The sequence below is a fragment of the Tympanuchus pallidicinctus genome, unplaced genomic scaffold, assembly GCF_026119805.1.
Source record: "Tympanuchus pallidicinctus isolate F22 unplaced genomic scaffold, pur_lepc_1.0 scaffold69, whole genome shotgun sequence".
In the NCBI taxonomy this organism is placed as follows: domain Eukaryota; kingdom Metazoa; phylum Chordata; class Aves; order Galliformes; family Phasianidae; genus Tympanuchus; species Tympanuchus pallidicinctus.
In genome coordinates this window covers 17,026-34,233 of record NW_026294790.1, presented here as the reverse complement: position 1 = coordinate 34,233, position 17,208 = coordinate 17,026, and the positions used below count along the sequence as shown (strand labels likewise).

The 17,208-nt window shown below is 54.6% G+C and overlaps 2 protein-coding genes and 1 long non-coding RNA gene across 5 annotated transcripts in view; 2 read left to right on the top strand and 1 right to left on the bottom strand.

The window, feature by feature from the left end:
* The window catches only part of HSF1 (heat shock transcription factor 1), a 37,382-nt gene extending 29,374 nt beyond the window's left edge, over positions 1–8,008 (top strand). Inside the window, exons 3-4 of the mRNA XM_052665482.1 lie at positions 956–1,092; positions 7,254–8,008. Coding sequence (XP_052521442.1) covers positions 956–1,092; positions 7,254–7,598 — 482 coding nt within the window. The 3' untranslated portion in view covers positions 7,599–8,008. The remainder of the gene's footprint in view (positions 1–955; positions 1,093–7,253) is intronic.
* LOC128072074 (uncharacterized) overlaps positions 1–16,345 on the bottom strand; it is a 33,730-nt gene extending 17,385 nt beyond the window's left edge. The window contains exons 1-4 of one of the 2 annotated variants that reach the window (XR_008202076.1): positions 14,350–16,345; positions 9,305–10,800; positions 8,512–9,129; positions 8,416–8,462 (exon numbers count right to left, since the gene is read on the bottom strand). This is a non-coding gene — a long non-coding RNA (uncharacterized LOC128072074). Of the gene's footprint in view, positions 1–8,415; positions 9,130–9,304; positions 10,801–10,874; positions 11,400–11,655; positions 11,743–14,349 lie in introns of those variants that run through there. The other variant, XR_008202077.1, reaches the window with a different exon arrangement.
* On the top strand, positions 11,736–14,351 carry LOC128072070 (uncharacterized). 2 transcript variants are annotated; one of them, XM_052665481.1, is made up of 2 exons: positions 11,736–13,539; positions 13,760–14,351. In XM_052665481.1, exons 1-2 carry the CDS (start codon positions 12,569–12,571, stop codon positions 13,761–13,763), a joined length of 975 nt encoding a protein of 324 aa, XP_052521441.1. In that variant the 5' UTR covers positions 11,736–12,568; the 3' UTR covers positions 13,764–14,351. The 2 variants fall into 2 exon arrangements, with proteins under 2 accessions (XP_052521441.1, XP_052521440.1); XM_052665480.1 differs by having other exon boundaries at positions 13,716–14,351.
* Positions 16,346–17,208: the final 863 nt, after the last annotated feature.

The following is a 17,208-nucleotide window of genomic DNA, read 5'->3' as shown; positions in this document are numbered from 1 at the left end:
CCCCTGACCCCATAGAGCACCCACTGACCCCACAGGCCACCCCCTGACCCCATAGAGCACCCCCTGACCCCATAGAGCACCCAGTGACATCAACTTCCCCCTAACATCCAACCTCAATCCTCCCTCCCTCAACTTGGATCCATTTCCCCTCGTCCTGCTGCTGTCAGTCCTTCTGAAGAGTTGACTCCCCTCCTGGCTGTAGGTTCCCTTCAGGTATCGATAGGCTGCCATGAGGTCACCCCGCAGCTTCTCTTCTCCAGGCTGAACGAGCCCAGCTCCCTCAGCCTGTCCTCATAGGGGAGGTGCTCCAGCCCCCTGCTCATCTCAGTCGCCCTCCTCTGCACCCTTTCCAAGATCTCTCTGTCTTTCTTGTACTGAGGGCTCCACACCTGGACACAGGACTCCAGGTGGGGCCTCACAAAAAGAGAAGCTGCGGGGTGACCTCAGTGTAGCCTGCAGTGCCTCAAGGGAGCCTGCAGACAGGAGGGGAGTCAGCTCTGTGCAAGGGGAGATGGCAGCAGGACGAGGAGGATGGTTTGAAGCTGAGGGAGGGCAGATTCAGCGCATGGCTGACGGCTCTCAGAAATGCCTCCAGTCACCAGAACTGTTGAGCTCAGGGGCTGGAAGGGAGCGAATGCTGAATGCTGGGTGCTGCTGCGTGGTTTCCTGCAGACCCGGGGCTGCGACTGGAGGGCAGGAAGGCTGATTTCAGCCCCCCCCCTTCAGTGCCAGCAGTTTCAGCCTTTCCTCCTGCTGACCTGTGCTGTCCGCAGCAGAAGTGGGTTTGGGGAGAGCGGAGTTTTGTGCTCCGTTTTGGGGCTGAGATCTGTTTGAAAGGAGCTCGGCGGTGACAGCACTGCGGATTGGAGCAGACGAGGTGGGGGGGGGGATGGCCCTGTCCTCCCCTCTGCTTTCTGAAGCTTAACCTTCAAGCCTTCCCTTGTTTGCTTTTCAGATGGCTTCCGGAAGGTCGTGCACATCGAGCAGGGAGGGCTGGTGAAGCCGGAGAAGGACGACACCGAGTTCCAGCACCCCTACTTCATCCGTGGCCAGGAGCACCTCCTGGAGAACATCAAGAGGAAAGTCACCAGCGTAAGTGTGTGCTCAGATCCCTCGGGACAGGCTGAGGGTGAGCTGCCGAACCAGCATCAGGTGCTGCACGGGCTGCACCCCGCGGGGATGTGGGGACCTTCCTAGCAGACTACAGATTTGTTCAACATCTTCATCAGTGACCTTGATGAGGGGATGGTGGCCACCCTCGGCAAGTTTGCTGATGATACGAAGTTGGGAGGATTGGCTGAAGGCCGTGCTGCCATTCAGCAGGACCTGGATAGGCTGGAGAGCTGGGCAGAAAAAAAACGGATGAGGTTTAACAAAAGCAAGTGTAGAGTCTTGCATCTGGGGAGGAATAATTCCATGCACCAGTACAGGATGGGGGATGAGCTGCTGGAGGGGAGCCCTGCGGAAAGGGACCTGGGTGTCCTGGTGGATGACAGGTTGCCATGAGCCAGCAGTGTGCCCTTGTGGCCTAAAAGGCCAATGGCTTACTGGGGTGCATTGCACAGAGCGCGGCCAGCAGGGCGAGGCGATGCTCCCCCTCTGCTCTGCCCTGGTAAGACCTCATCTGGAGCACGGCGTCCAGTTCTGGGCTGCCCAGCACAAAACAGACGGGGATCTGTTGGGAAGAGTCCAGCGGAGGGCCAAAAGATGGTGAGGGGCCTGGAGCATCTCTGCTATGGAGAAAGGCTGAGTGAGCTGGGGCTGTTCAGCCTTGAGAGAAGGAGACTGAGAGGGGAGCTGATCCAGGTCTGTGAATATCTGAGGTGTGGGGGGCAGAATGGCGAGGCTGGACTGTTTTCAGTGGTGAGTGGAGACAGGACGAGGGGAAACGGCCGGAAACTGCAGCATAGGAAGTTAGAATCATAGAATCATAGAATCACCAAGGTTGGAAAAGACCTGAAAGATCATCCAGTCCAACCGTTCACCTATTCCCAATAGCTCCTACTAAACCATGTCCCTCAATACAACATCCAGTCTTTCCTTGAACACCCCCAGGCTCGGTGACTCCACCACTCCCTGGGCATCCATTGCAGTGCCTGACCACCCTTTCTGAGCAGTAACACTTCCTCATGTCCAGCCTGAATCTCCCCTGCCGTAGCTTGAAGCCATTCCCCCTGGTCCTATCCCTGATGACACGAGAGCAGAGGCCGACCCCCAGCTCACTACAGCCTCCCTTCAGGAAGTTATAGAGAGCAGTGAGGTCTCCCCTGAGCTCCTCTTCTCCAGGCTGAACATTCCCAGCTCCTTCAGCCTCTCCTCATCAGCCCTGTGTTCCAGACCCCTCACCAGCTTTGTTGCCCTCCTTTCAACACGTTCCAGGCCCTCAATATCTTTCTTGCAGTGAGGGGCCCAAAACTGGACACAGTACTCGAGGTGCGGCCTCACCAGTGCTGAATACAGGGGAACAATCACCTCTCTGCTCCTGCTTGCAACACTGTTTCTGATGCAAGCCAGGATGCCATTGGCCTTCTTAGCCACCTGGGCACACTGTCGGCTCATGTTCAGCCGAGCATCAATCAATACCCCCAGGTCCATTTCCTCTACGCAGTCCTCCAGCCACACCGCCCCAAGCCTGTAGCATCGCCTGGGGTTGTTGTGGCCTGTTGTGGCCTGTTGTGCATGAATCTGCATAAGAACTTCTGTAGGTGAGGCAACGGAGCACTGGAACAGGCTGCCCAGGGAGGTGGTGGAGTCTCCTGCTCTGCAGATGTTCAAGACCTGCCTGGATGCTGAGCTGTGCGACCTGCTGTAGGGAACCTGCTTTGGCAGGGGGTTGGACTCCATGAGCTCTGGAGGTCCCTTCCAACCCCTACAGTTCTGTCATTCTGTGATTTGCTCTCTGCTGTGTGGCATCGTTTAACCCCCTGCCAGCCAACGTTGCCTTTGATGTGTCGTAACCCAGATCAGACTATTGATAAGGTCCAGTGACTTACGGCGTGAGGTCAAAACTGTTTGTTTGCAGTACCGGAAGTGTAAAATGTCTTCTTCCTTCCATGAGCCAACTTGTCCCATGTTAGCAGGATACTTGGACAGTCAGATACTTAAATCCCATCTCAGTCCCTCTGCCTGGTCTATGGGGAGAGGCGGGCAGTTCTGGTAGCTTCTGGAGAGCAAGAATATAAACAAGATGCTGAGCAGGGAACTATCTAAAGGAATAGGAAGGACAAGTTTTTTCCAGTCAATGAGAAACATTTACTGAACGTTCCTATGCTCGTAAAGCTGAGATTTGGGTGAAATTGAAGCTATTAGGGCAAGCTTATTCTATTCTGTAATTCTCTCTTCCGCCTTAAGATAGGAAGTACATGCAGCAACTGAAGGAATGGTGGCTCTTAAGTCTGGGGAAAAGGAGGCTGTCAGGTGAGGTCCCGGATGACTGGAGGAAGGGTCACGTCACTCCCATAGACAAGAACGGGAGCAGGGAGGACCCGGGGAACTACAGGCCGGTGAGTCTCACCTCCGTGCCTGGGAAGATGATGGAACAGATCCTCCTGGACAACATGCTGGATCACATAAAGAATGAGCTGTGATCCGAGACAGCCAGCAGAGCTTCACCAAAGGAAGGTCATGCCTGACTGATCTTGTGGCCTTCTATGATGGAGTGACGGCATTGGTGGAAGAAGGGAAGGCGACCTGGACCTGAGCAAGGCCTTTGACATGGTCCCCCACCACATCCTCATCTCCAAATTGGAGGGAAGTGGATTTGATGGGTGGACGACCCGATGGATGAGCAATTGGTTGAAAGGCTGCAGACAGAGGGTGGTGGTCAATGGCTCTATGTCCAGGTGGAGGCCGGTAACAAGTGGTGTCCCCCAAGGGTCTGCCTTGGGACCGGTGCTCTTTAACATCTTTATTAATGACATCGATGAGGGAATTGAGTGCACCCTCAGCAATTTGCTGACGACACCAAGCTGAGTGGTGCGGTTGATAGGGTGGAAGGAAGGGATGCCATTCAGAGGGACCTCGACAGGCTTGAGGGCTGGGCTCGGGTGAACCTAATGAGGTTCAACACGGCAAAGTGCAAGGTTTTGCATTTGGGCCGGAAGAACCCCAGGCACCCGTAGAGGCTGGGAGGAGTGGGCCTTGAGAGCAGCTCGGCAGAGAAGGACCTGGGGGTCCTGATGGACGAGAGGCTTCACATGAGGCAGCAGTGCGTTCTGGCAGCTCGAAAGGCAAATGGGATCCTGGGCTCCATCAGCAGAGGGGTGGTCAGCAGGGACAGGGAGGTGATCGTCCCTCTCTACTCGGCTCTTGTGAGGCCCCACCTGGAGTCCTGTGTCCAGGGCTGGAGCCCTCAGTACAAGAAAGACAGAGAGATGTTGGAAAGGGTGCAGAGGAGGGCGACTGAGATGAGCAGGGGGCTGCAGCACCTCCCCTATGAGGACAGGCTGAGGGAGCTGGGCTCGTTCAGCCTGGAGAAGAGAAGCTGCGGGGTGACCTCATGGCAGCCTATCAATACCTGAAGGGAACCCACAGCCAGGAGGGGAGTCAACTCTTCAGAAGGGCTGACAGCAGCAGGACGAGGGGAAATGGATCCAAGTTGAGGGAGGGAGGATTGAGGTTGGATGTTAGGGGGAAGTTGATGTCACTGGGTGCTCTATGGGGTCAGTGGGTGGCCTGTGGGGTCACTGGGTGGCCTATGGGGTCAGGGGGTGCTCTATGGGGTCAGGGGGTGCTCTGTGGGGTCAGTGGGTGGCCTGTGGGGTCAGGAGGTGCTCTATGGGGTCAGGGGGTGCTCTATGGGGTCAGTGGGTGGCCTATGGGGTCAGGGGGTGCTCTATGGGGTCAGGGGGTGCTCTATGGGGTCACTGGGTGGCCTATGGGGTCAGGGGGTGCTCTATGGGGTCAGGGGGTGCTCTATGGGGTCAGGGGGTGGCCTGTGGGGTCAGTGGGTGGCCTATGGGGTCAGGGGGTGCTTTATGGGGTCACTGGGTGGCCTGTGGGTGTCCTATGGAGTCCAAGTTGAGGGAGGGAAGATTGAGGTTGGATGTGAGGGGGAAGTTCTTCACAAGGAGAGCGGTCAGGCCCTGGAACGGGCTGCCCAGGGAGGTTGTGGATGCCCCGTCCTTGGCCGTGTTCAAGGCCAGGTTGGACGGGGTCCTGGGCAACCTGATCTGAATGTGTGTTTGGTGGCCCTGCTGGGCAGGGGGGTTGGAACTACATGATCCTTGAGGTCCTTCCAACCCGGGTGATTCTGTGATTCTGTGAGGGGAGACCTTACTGCTCTCTTCCAATATCTGAAAGGTGCTTACAGCAAGAGCAGGGCTGGTCCCTTCTCTGGTTTAGTGCTTGTGGTGGCAGTGGTGATGAGGAGATGGTTGGACTAGATGATCTGATAGGTCGTTTCCAACCTTGTGATTCTATGATTCCTCTCCTCCCTTTACCCATTCTAAACCTGCCTCCACCCAACTGACAACGATATCTTTATAACTGACATGTATTTCTGTCTGGTGATCTTCTGAAACTTGTGAAGAGTCCGGGAGGTTCACTGGCTCGTCCTTAAGCACAGAGAGCGAGAGCTTTGTGCACAGTTAGCTTGCTCTCCTAATAGAAGCTCCCTGCTGCTGAGACATTTGGACTGGTAACAGGTCTGAGCCTTCACATCCCACTGCCCTGCTGTGATGCCTGTGCTGTTCTGCAGCACAGCTGGAGGAATCACAGTGCAAACTGTCGCCATTCACAATATCACAATATATCACAATTATCACAATAAGTCTCCCTCCAACCCTGATGGAGTAGCAGTATTAAACGCCACCATGCCAGGCTGGCAGCAAAGTCTTGTGGCTTTTATTTTATTTCTTTTTGCAATTGGTTGGAAACAGAAATGCTGAGGTTCTGACAGGCTGACTCCTGTTCTTACCCCTGCCGTCCGAATGGTTCCAAAGAATGTTTATCAATCGAGTGATAGGCGCTTTATATATAAAAATATAAATTCATATTTTAGCTCCCCAGCACCACTGCTTTGCATTCTGACACAGCTCTTCTTGCTGCCCCGCTGTGAGCTGCGATGCTGCTCAGCTGCATTCCTGTCCTTTCCCTTTTGTCTGGGGACAATCCTCACCGATGTCAGCATTGGGTTCGTTGTGGGACCGCTTGGGGGTCCCCCTCTGTCTCCCACCCTGTCTGTGGGGTCAGCAGCGCTCGGCGATCCTCGTTCCTGTTTCCTCCAGACAAGCAGAGCCTGCTTGGGTTGGCTTGGCAGAGGGAAGCTTGCTGTGTCTGAAGGGGCTGAAGAGGAGCAGACCTTGCAGCAGGAGGGAGAGCAGCCACAGGCTGAGCTGCTGTCCTTGCTTCAAGGGCTTTGAAGGATGATGCTGTCTGTGCACACGGAGGAAAAGGAAGGACGAGTGCCTGCACTGTTAGCGACGTGTTGGCCTCGTGTGCGTCCCGAGCACAGGATTGGGCATTTGCCCTTCAGGCTCGCAGATATGCCTTGCGGCTGCCCCTGTTTCCCAAACTGCACAACTGCCACCAGCTGTGTCCTGAAGGCCCTGCTGGGCACCGACAGCTCCAGAAACACGTGAGGATCTTCCAGCTCGGATTCCCTCCCAGTTGCTGAAGCGTGGGCTGGAGAGCTGTATTTCCATCCTTGTGACCCACGGCTCACGTGGAGCAGCAGCGGGCAGGCTGACGCTTCAGCCCCAGCGTGGCAGATCTGTGTGCATCTCAGCATCTCGTGAGGGTTTCATTAGAAAAACAGATCCCTGTGCTGCACCTCGGCTGCTCTGGCAGTGCCCCTCCTGGCCCAGCTTTCCTTCTGGAGCCAGCTGATGACTTCTTAATTGCTGAGGTGTTGGCTGCATTGCAGCACAGACTTTGCAGGCGCACGGGGATGTCCGCGTCCTGCCCGCAGCGTGAATGAATGCGCTCCCAACTTCTGGTGTCAGCTGTAGGGTTGTCATGGACAGACACGTCTCACCCATCTGCAGGGCTGTACTCAGCACACAGCTCTTGCGCAGGCCTTCAGTTCCACCCCAGTGCTTCCCAAAGCTGTTACTTTGAGGCTGCAATGGAGTCTGGCGTTTGCAAGCAGTGATTTGCTTGCAGAACGGTCGCATTGTAGGTGGTTGGTTTTCATCCCTCGGCGCCACGGGCTCCGTTGTGGATGTGGAGATGTGAAGAGGGGAGAGGGATTTTGCAGTATGAGCTGTTTTGTAGGAAGGAGGCATTGCTGACGTCTGCCTTTCTGCCCCCAGGTGTCCAGCATAAAGAACGAGGACATCAAAGTGCGGCAAGACAACGTCACCAAGCTGCTGACCGACATCCAGGTGATGAAAGGAAAGCAGGAGAGCATGGACTCCAAGCTGATAGCCATGAAGCAGTATGTATGTGGGGAGGGGTGGCGGAAATCTCACCGTTTGCTCCGTGCTTTCCTTCCTCCACACGTTGGGTTTGGGGCAGGAAGAGGGGCGGTGCTGCGGGGACCTCGTGAGCACCATCACAGCCCGTTGGTGACGTCCTGTTCGCAGCCAGAACGCAATCCCGAATGCGGGGCGAAGGTTCCTGGAGTGCAGCTCTGCTTTGAGACGTTGCAGTGGTAATGGGGCCTTCAGGGGTGTCCATCTGTGCCCCCCTGGTTTTGGTCTGACGTTTTGGGTGATGTTTTGCCCCTGTGGGTTTCTTTGGTGGACATTTCTTTTTGTCTCCCTCTCACAAAGTGTAACTGTTCCGTCCTGCGCTGCGGCGTTGGGGTCATTTCGGATCATGGCTGCTGTCCTTCTCTTGTGTTACTGCAGTCCTCCTCCAGGCCCTTGTCCTCTTGCACCAGTTGGATTCTGGCTGTGTGTGGCTCACTGGGGGTGCTTGCGCTGGGCTGGAGGCAAAGCGGGCGATCTCAAGGCCTCCAGGATGCTGCCTTCCCCTAAAGAAATTCATCACCAAGGTGATGAGGCTCCAGCACTGCGGCCCGGAGCTGTGGGTGCCCCAGCCCTGGAGGTGCCCCAGGCTGTCTGTGGGCCCTGGGCAGCCTGAGCTGGGGGGCAGCCAGCCCACGGCAGGGATGGGACTGGGGGGTCCCTTCCAACCCACTGTGCTGTGGGTGTGTGATCTGTGAGGACCCTTCCTATCCAACCCAACTGTGCTGTGGTTGTGTGATCTGTAAGGACTCTTCCTATCCAACCCAACTGTGTTGTGGTTGTGTGATCTGTAAGGACCCTTCCTATCCAACCCAACTGTGTTGTGGTTCTGTGATCTGTAAGGACCCTTCCTATCCAACCCAACTGTGTTGTGGTTGTGTGATCTGTAAGGACCCTTCCTATCCAACCCAACTGTGTTGTGGTTGTATGATCTGTAAGGACCCTTCCTATCCAACCCAACTGTGTTGTGGTTGTGTGATCTGTAAGGACCCTTCCAACCCACTGTGCTGTGGTTGTGTGATCTGTGAGGACCCTTCCTATCCAACCCAACTGTGTTGTGGTTGTGTGATCTGTAAGGACCCTTCCTATCCAACCCAACTGTGTTGTGGTTGTGTGATCTGTAAGGACCCTTCCAATCCAACCCAACTGTGCTGTGGTTGTGTGATCTGTAAGGACCCTTCCTATCCAACCCAACTGTGTTGTGGTTGTGTGATCTGTAAGGACCCTTCCTATCCAACCCAACTGTGTTGTGGTTGTGTGATCTGTAAGGACCCTTCCTATCCAACCCAACTGTGTTGTGGTTGTGTGATCTGTAAGGACCCTTCCAATCCAACCCAACTGTGCTGTGGTTGTGTGATCTGTAAGGACCCTTCCTATCCAACCCAGCTGTGTTGTGGTTGTGTGATCTGTAAGGACCCTTCCTATCCAACCCAACTGTGTTGTGGTTGTGTGATCTGTAAGGACCCTTCCAATCCAACCCAACCATTCTATGGTTCTGTGATCTGTAAGGACCCTTCCAATCCAACCCAACCATTCTATGGTTCTGTGATAAGAGCCATTCCAAGAGCCATTCCAAGACAGCCATTCCATGGCTCTATGATCTGTGATCTTTAAGGACCCTTCCAACCAATGTGTACTGTATTGCTGTGATCTTTAAAGACTCTTCCAACTCAACCATTCCATGGCTCTATGATCTTTAAGGACCCTTCCAACCCAACTCATTCCATACCTCTATAAACAGTAAGGACCCTTCCACCCCAACCATCCCATGTCTCTATGATCTTTAAGGACTCTCCCAACCCAACCATTTCAAGTCTCTGTGATCTTTAAGGACCCTTCCAACCCAACGTGTACTGTGTGAAAGTGATTCTTAAAGACTCTTCCACCCCAACCATTCCATGGCTTTGTGGTCTGTAAGAACCCTTCCAACCCAACTCATTCCATACCTCTATAAACAGTAAGGACCCTTCCAACCCAACCATCCCATGCCTCTCTGATATTTAGGACCCATCCAATCCATACTATGTCACTGTGATCTTTAAGGACCCTTCCAACCCAACGTGTACTGTGTCAAAGTGATTCTTATAGACTCTTCCACCCCAACCATTCCATGGCTCTGTGATCTGTAAGAACCCTTCCAACCCAACCATCCCATGCCTCTCTGATATTTAGGACCCTTCCAACCCATACTATGTCACTGTGATCTTTAAGGACCCTTCCAACCCACCCCACCCCATGGCCCAATTGTCTTTAAAGACCCTTCCAACCCCACTCAGAACCATTCTGTGGCTCTGTGTTCAACATACATGTGCAGTGTGCGCAGCAACACGTGTGTGCTGTGCCCGTAGCCCTGTGGCTACATACACACACATGCATGTGCACACGCGTGCGCTGCTCTGCGCTCCCTGGTGCAGTGAGAGCTCTCTGCAGCTGCGATGCCAGCAGCCCACAGCCTTTCCTGGTGCCTGGAGCTCTGTTGTGAAACCTTTCTCCTCATCCAGAGGTGCGTTTGGAGCGGACGGGGCTCCCCTCCGCTGCTCCCCAGCTGTCCTTTCTATTAAGCCTCTCTGCTGGCTTAATAGGAACAGCTTAACGAGCGCGGCGCGTCCGTTTCACAGGGAGATCCCATAGCATTGGGATGCAGTGGGCTGGGAGCTGCTCTGGGAGTTTCCTGCTGCGGCTCAGATGCGTCCTTGTGGCTTTTGGTGTTTTAATTTATGGGTTTGTTTTTTTCTTGGGTTGTTTTTGTGGGTTTTTTTTTTGCTGCTCTCCTGGAAAATGCAAATCCTTGGTCTTCTTCCAGAGCCTTTATGGGTCTCTGGAGATTGAAAAGTAAAAACAACATATGTACGAGATGGAGAAAAAAGGCACGCCTGCCACACGTGGAACAAATGGAAAGGCCAGGAGCCTTAGGGAAGTTTTTAGTGCTCCCCGCGGCCTCTCTGCCTTCTGGCTCCGAGCGCTGCGGTGCATCGCAGCTTCCCCATCCTTCCAGTTCACCCCCAGGCGAATGCAGCGGGTCCTGGCCTGAGGAGAACGCAGTTCTGTGCAGGAGGAGCGTGGAGCTGGCACCCAGCTGTGCCTTGGGGCTGTGCAGCCCCAGCACTGCTGCCCGGAGCTGTGGGTGCCCCAGCCCTGGAGGTGCCCCAGGTTGGGAGTGGGCCCTGGGCAGCCTGAGCTGGGGGGCAGCCAGCCCACGGCAGGGGGGGGCTGGGGGTCCCTTCCAACAGATCCTAAGGTTCTCTGATCATGAAGGACCCTTCCAACCCAACCATTCTGTTCTCTATGATCTGTAAGGACCTTCCCAACCCAACCATTCAGTGACTCTATGACCTTTAAGGACCCTTCCAACCCAACCCATTCTATGGCTCTATAATCTTTAAGGACCCTTCCAACCCAACCATTCTGTTCTCTATGATCTGTAAGGACCTTCCCAACCCAACCATTCAATGACTCTATGACCTTTAAGGGCCCTTCCAACCCGATCCATTCTGTGGCTCTATGATCTGTAAGGACCCTTCCAACCCAACCCATTCTATGGCTCTATGATCTTTAAGGACCCTTCCAACCCGATCCATTCTATGGCTCTATGATCTGTAAGGACCCTTCCAACCCAACCCATTCTATGGCTCTATGATCTTTAAGGACCCTTCCAACCCGATCCATTCTATGGCTCTATGATCTGTAAGGACCCTTCCAACCCAACCCATTCTATGGCTCTATGATCTTTAAGGACCCTTCCAACCCGATCCATTCTATGGCTCTATGATCTGTAAGGACCCTTCCAACCCAACCCATTCTATGGCTCTATGATCTTTAAAGGACCCTTCCAACCCAATCGTTCTTTTCTTTATGATCTGTAAAGGCACTTTCCAACCCAACCATTCCACAGCTCTCTGACCTTTAAGGACTCTTCCAACCCAACCATCTTATGGCTCCATGATCTTTATGAACACTCCCAACCCAACCATCCCATTGATTTATGATCTTTAAGGACCCTTCCAACCCAATTCATCACATGGTTCTATGATCTTCAAGGACCCTCCCAACCCAACCATCCTGTGGCTCCATAGTCTTTATGAACACTTCCAACCCAAACATTCTGTTCACTGTGACCTTCAGGATCCTTCCAACCCAGCCATTCTGTTCTCTGTGATCTGTAAGGACCTTCCCAGCACAACCAATCAGTGGCTCTATGATCTTCAAAGTCCCTCCCAGTCCAACCAGTCGGTGTCTCTGTGACCTCCAAGGACCCTTCCAACCCAACCATTCTGTTCTCTATGACTTCAAGGACCCTCCCAGCCCAACCAGTTGCTGTCTCTGTGACATCTGGGTCTGGACAGGCTGGAGGGCTGGGCTGAAGCCCATGGGATGAGGTTCAACAAGGCCAAATGCCGGGTCCTGCACTTGGGCTACAGCAACCCCAGGCGACGCTGCAGGCTTGGGGCGGTGTGGCTGGAGGACGGCGTAGAGGAAATGGAGCTGGGGGTATGGATGGATGCTGGGCTGAACAGGAGCCAGCAGTGTGCCCAGGTGGCCAGGAAGGGCAAGGGCAGCCTGGCCTGCATCAGAAATGGCCAGCAGGAGCAGGGAGGGGAGCATCCATCCCCTGCGCTCAGCTCTGGTGAGGCCGCACCTCGAGGGCTGTGTCCAGTTTTGGGCCCCTCACTGCAAGAAAGACACTGAGGGCCTGGAACGTGTTGAAAGGAGGGCAATGAAATGGTGAGGGGTCTGGAGCACAGGGCTGTGAGGAGAGGCTGAAGGAGCTGGGAATGTTCAGGGTGAGAAGAGGAGCTGAGGGCAGAGCTCACTGCTCTCTATGGCTGCTGAAGGCAGGCTGCAGGGAGCTGGGGGGCGGCCTCTGCTCTCGTGCCATCAGTGATGGGAGCAGAGGGAACGGCTTCAAGCTGCGGCAGGGGAGATTCAGGCTGGACGTGAGGAAGAATGAGGTGTCAGAAAGGTGGGCAGCACTGCAATGGATGCCCAGGGAGGTGGGGGAGGCGCCGAGCCTGGGGGTGTTGAAGGCAAGGCTGGGTGCTGTGCTGAGGGCCGTGGTTCAGTGGGAGCTGTTGGGAACAGGTGAACGGTTGGACTGGGGGAGCTTTGAGGTCTTTTCCAACCTTGGTGATTCTATGATTCTATGATTCTATGATTCTATGATCTGTTTCTCCACTTCTCCTTTGGGGACCATTCCGGTGTCGGCTCAATGGGACCTGAGCACAATTCCTCCCAGCTGTGCTGTGCCAATGAGGCCCGCAGAGCTCAGAGTGAGCATTTCTCTCGGTGCGAATAAATCTGAGCAGACACGAGAACTTGGCTGTGCTCGGCGCAGTTCCTCTTCACCAGCATTAGTTTACCGCACGCAAACCCCCCGTAAATCATACCGAATCACTCCGACCCCTGTAACTTTCCTTACGAGTTCGGGAGTTCCAAAAGCAACAGATCCATCACCGCTCCACGCTGAGCCCGGGGGACGGCGTTTGCAGCGGAGCATTTGTGGAGAGGATGGAATCCATCAGCGTTGGGTGAGAGGAGAGCGGTGCTGGGCCGCGGCGGAGCCAACGAGGCGATCCGTGCGTGCCTCGTTAGCAGGGGGCTGCGCTGCTCTGCTCCAGTGCCGCTGGGGTGACGTGGGAGAGCAGCGAGCGCAGCTCTGTCCCAGCACGGCTGCAACTTACAGCCCTGCTTCTCTCTTCCTTTTCCCTCCATGGCTCTGGGAGCGTGATGGCATTCCATGCGCCGGCGTTAAGCGCTATGGAAAAAGTGAGGCTCGGTGTGTGCTGCAGCAGCAGCGTGAAGCTCGTAACGAGATCTCTTGTGAGATTGCTGCCCGGATACTTTCTGTTTTGCACCGTGCTTTACAAGTCTGTCCTGCCCCATGTGTCCTGCCTGCAGGTGTGCAGCCGCGTGCCGGTGCTGCACTGCCAAACTGGGGCAGGGGCTGCTGTCCCTTAAGGCCATCTGGGCACACCGAGGGCTGGGTGAGGAGGAACCTGGCGGGCTTCAGCAGTGCAGGGCCCCGAGCCCAGGAACAACAGCATGGAGCAGGACAGGTTGGGGCTGAGCTGCTGGGAAGGAGCTCTGCCAAAGGACCTGGGGGTCCTGGTGGGCAACGGCTAGCCAAGGGGTGACCAGTGGTTGACTAATGATTGACCAACAGTTGAGCAGCAGTTGACCAGTGGTTGACTAATGATTGACCAACAGTTGAGCAGCAGTTCACCAGTGGTTGACTAATGATTGACCAACGGTTGAGCAGCAGTTCACCAGTGGTTGACTAATGATTGACCAACGGTTGAGCAGCAGTTGACCAGTGGTTGACTAATGATTGACCAACGGTTGAGCAGCAGTTGACCAGTGGTTGACTAATGATTGACCAACGGTTGAGCAGCAGTTGACCAGTGGTTGACTAATGATTGACCAACGGTTGAGCAGCAGTTGATGAATTGACCAGTGGTTGACCAACAGTTGACCATTGGTTGACCAACTCTTGTCCAACGGTTGACTGTGAACCAATATTGAGCTCTTTTGCCAAGAAGCTGTCAGGAGCCCGTCAGAAGTACAAGGTGCCCATCAGAAGCCGTGGTTCTGTGACCTTTAAGGACCTTCTCAACCCTTTCTATGCTGACCTATGAGGACCCTTCCAACCCAACCATCCCATGGCTCTGTGACCTTTAAGGACCCTTCCAACCCAACCATCCCATGGCTCTGTGATCTTTAAGGACCCTTCCAACCCAACCATCCCATGGCTCTGTGATCTTTAAGGACCCTTCCAACCCAACCATCCCATGGCTTTATGATCTTTAAGGACCCATCCTACCCAACCATCCCATGGCTCTATGATCTTTATGGACCCTTCCAACCCAACCATCCCATGGCTCTATGATCTTTATGGACCCTTCCAACCCAACCATCCCATGGCTCTATGATCTTTATGGACCCTTCCAACCCAACCATCCCATGGCTCTATGATCTTTAAGGACCCTTCCAACCCAACCATCCCATGGCTCTGTGATCTTTAAGGACCCTTCCAACCCAACCATCCCATGGCTCTATGATCTTTAAGGACCCATCCAACCCAACCATCCCATGGCTCTGTGATCTGTAAGGACCCATCCAACCCAACCATCCCATGGCTCTATGATCTTTAAGGACCCATCCAACCCAACGATCCCATGGCTCTATGATCTTTAAGGACCCATCCAACCCAAACCATCCCATGGCTCTGTGATCTTTAAGGACCCATCCAACCCAACCATCCCATGGCTCTATGATCTTTAAGGACCCTTCCAACCCAACCATCCCATGGCTCTGTGACCTTTAAGGACCCTTCCAACCCAACCATCCCGTGGCTCTGTGACCTTTAAGGACCCTTCCAACCCAACCATCCCGTGGCTCTGTGACCTTTAAGGACCCATCCAACCCAAACCATCCCATGGCTCTGTGATCTTTAAGGACCCTTCCAATCCAACCATCCCGTGTGATCTGTAAGGACCCTTCCAACACAACCATCCACTGGCTTTATGATCTTTAAGGACCCTTCCAACCCAACCATCCCATGGCTCTGTGATCTGTAAGGACCCTTCCAACCCAACCATCCCATGGCTCTGTGATCTGTAAGGACCCTTCCAACCCAACCATCCCATGGCTCTGTGATCTGTAAGGACCCTTCCAACCCAACCATCCACTGGCTTTATGATCTGTAAGGACCCTTCCACCCCAACCATCCCATGGCTCTGTGATCTTTAAAGACCCTTTGAACCCAACCTAAGCTCAGGGCAGTGAGGCTCCTGGAACCCAGCTACCACTCAGTCTGATTTTATGGAAGGAAGACTGTGCACCCAAATTCTCCCCAGAAGCCAAAAAGAAGTGCTTGGAATTCCATCCATCCCCAGCCAGGAACGCGCTGCTCTCCATTTCTCTCCCAACCCGACTCCCATTGGCTGAACTGGGGCTCTTCCAGCCCCACATCGTGACCACCCTCCCTGCACCTGTGACCCCTAAGTGGGACAATTGCTGTGTGTTGTTTGACAGCCTTCCTGCACAGAGGACCAGCCCAGCCCCAGGGAGCCGCACTGGCTCCGAATCAACCATCAGCTGGAGCCTAAAATGGCGTTGATGGCCCGTAATGCTGCGCACAATGTGGGATCTGTGCGTTTTATCTCCGCTGCTGCTTTTTTACGAGCTGAGTCACTGCTTGAGATCATCTGAAGTCAGTTTTACGGGGCGTTCCAAAGACCTGGAGAGCGCTCGTTTTTCAGCGCGGCGATCTGAAATTAATTACTGCTGCAGCCCAGCTAACGATGCTAAAATGACTCGAGCCAACCAGCTGCTCCCATTCCTCCTTCAGGCTCCCACCGCACGGCTTTGGCTGCGTGGGGTTTGTGGGCCTGGGCAGCGCCTGTAGGCTGTGGGGTGCAGGTGCCAAACGAAATGGGCTTCGCAGGCTGGGGGCTGGGAAGTTGATGGCTGTCAGATCAGCGCTTCTCCAAACGTCCCGCTGCTTTCTGCAGCATCCGTGGATTGGAAACATGAAGTCCTTATGGAGCACCACAGATGTCCCGGTTGGATTTTGGTTGCTGGAAGTTTGACTGGCAGAGAGCAGAGGGTCGTTGTTGGCGGTGCAGAGTCGGGTTGGAGGCCTGTAAGCAGCGGTGTCCCCAGGGGTCGGTGCTGGGTCCTTGTTCAACATCTTCATCAGTGACCTTGACGAGGGGACGGTGGCCACCGTCAGCGAGTTTGTGATGACACGAAGTTGGGAGGGTTGTCTGAAGGCCGTGCTGCCATTCAGCAAGAGCTGGACAGGCTGAGAGCTGGGCAGGAAGAAAGCAGATGGGGTTTAACAACAGCAAGCGTGGAGACTTGCATGTGGGGAGGAATCACGGCGTGCAGCCGTACAGGATGGGGGATGAGCTGCTGGAGGGGAGCTCTGCGCACAGGGACCTGGGGAACAACAGGTCGGCCGTGAGCCAGCAGGGCGGCCTGGTGGCCAACACGGCGTCCTGGGGTGCATTGCACAGAGCGCGGCCAGCAGGGCGAGGCGATGCTCCCCCTCTGCTCTGCCCTGCTGAGGCCTCACCTGGAGCACGGCGTCCAGTTCTGGGCTGCCCAGCACAAAACAGACGGGGATCTGTTGGGAAGAGTCCAGCGGAGGGCCAAAAGATGGCGAGGGGCCTGGAGCATCTCTGCTATGGAGAAAGGCTGAGTGAGCTGGGCTTTATGAATCTTTAAAGACCCTTCCAACCCAACCATCCCATGGCTCTGTGATCTGTAAGGACCCTTCCAACCCAACCGTGCTGTGGTTGTGTGATCTGTAAGGACTCTTCCAACCCAACCATCCCATGGTTCTATGATCTGTAAGGACCCTTCCAACACAACCCAACCATCCCATGGCTCTGTGATCTGTGAGGACCCTTCCAACCCAACCCAACCATCCCATGGCTCTGTGATCTGTAAGGACCCTTCCAACACAACCCAACCCAACCATCCCATGGCTCTGTGATCTGTAAGGACCCTTCCAACACAACCCAACCATCCCATGGCTTTGTGATCTGTAAGGACCCTTCCAACTCAACCATTCCGTGGCTCTCTATGAAGTGTTGGCACCAGGGCCAGGAATTCTGCTGACCCTCACCCTAAGCCAGCCACGTTACTGACCTTGCTGCTGCGTGGTGCTGGTGTTTCCCTCAGTCTTTGGGTATGGTGTTACGGTGGTGTTTTTTTGAGCCCTAACAAAATAAATAGGTTTTTTTTTTTTCTTTGTTTTCTTATGACCTTGGGATCAAAGCTGGTTACAACT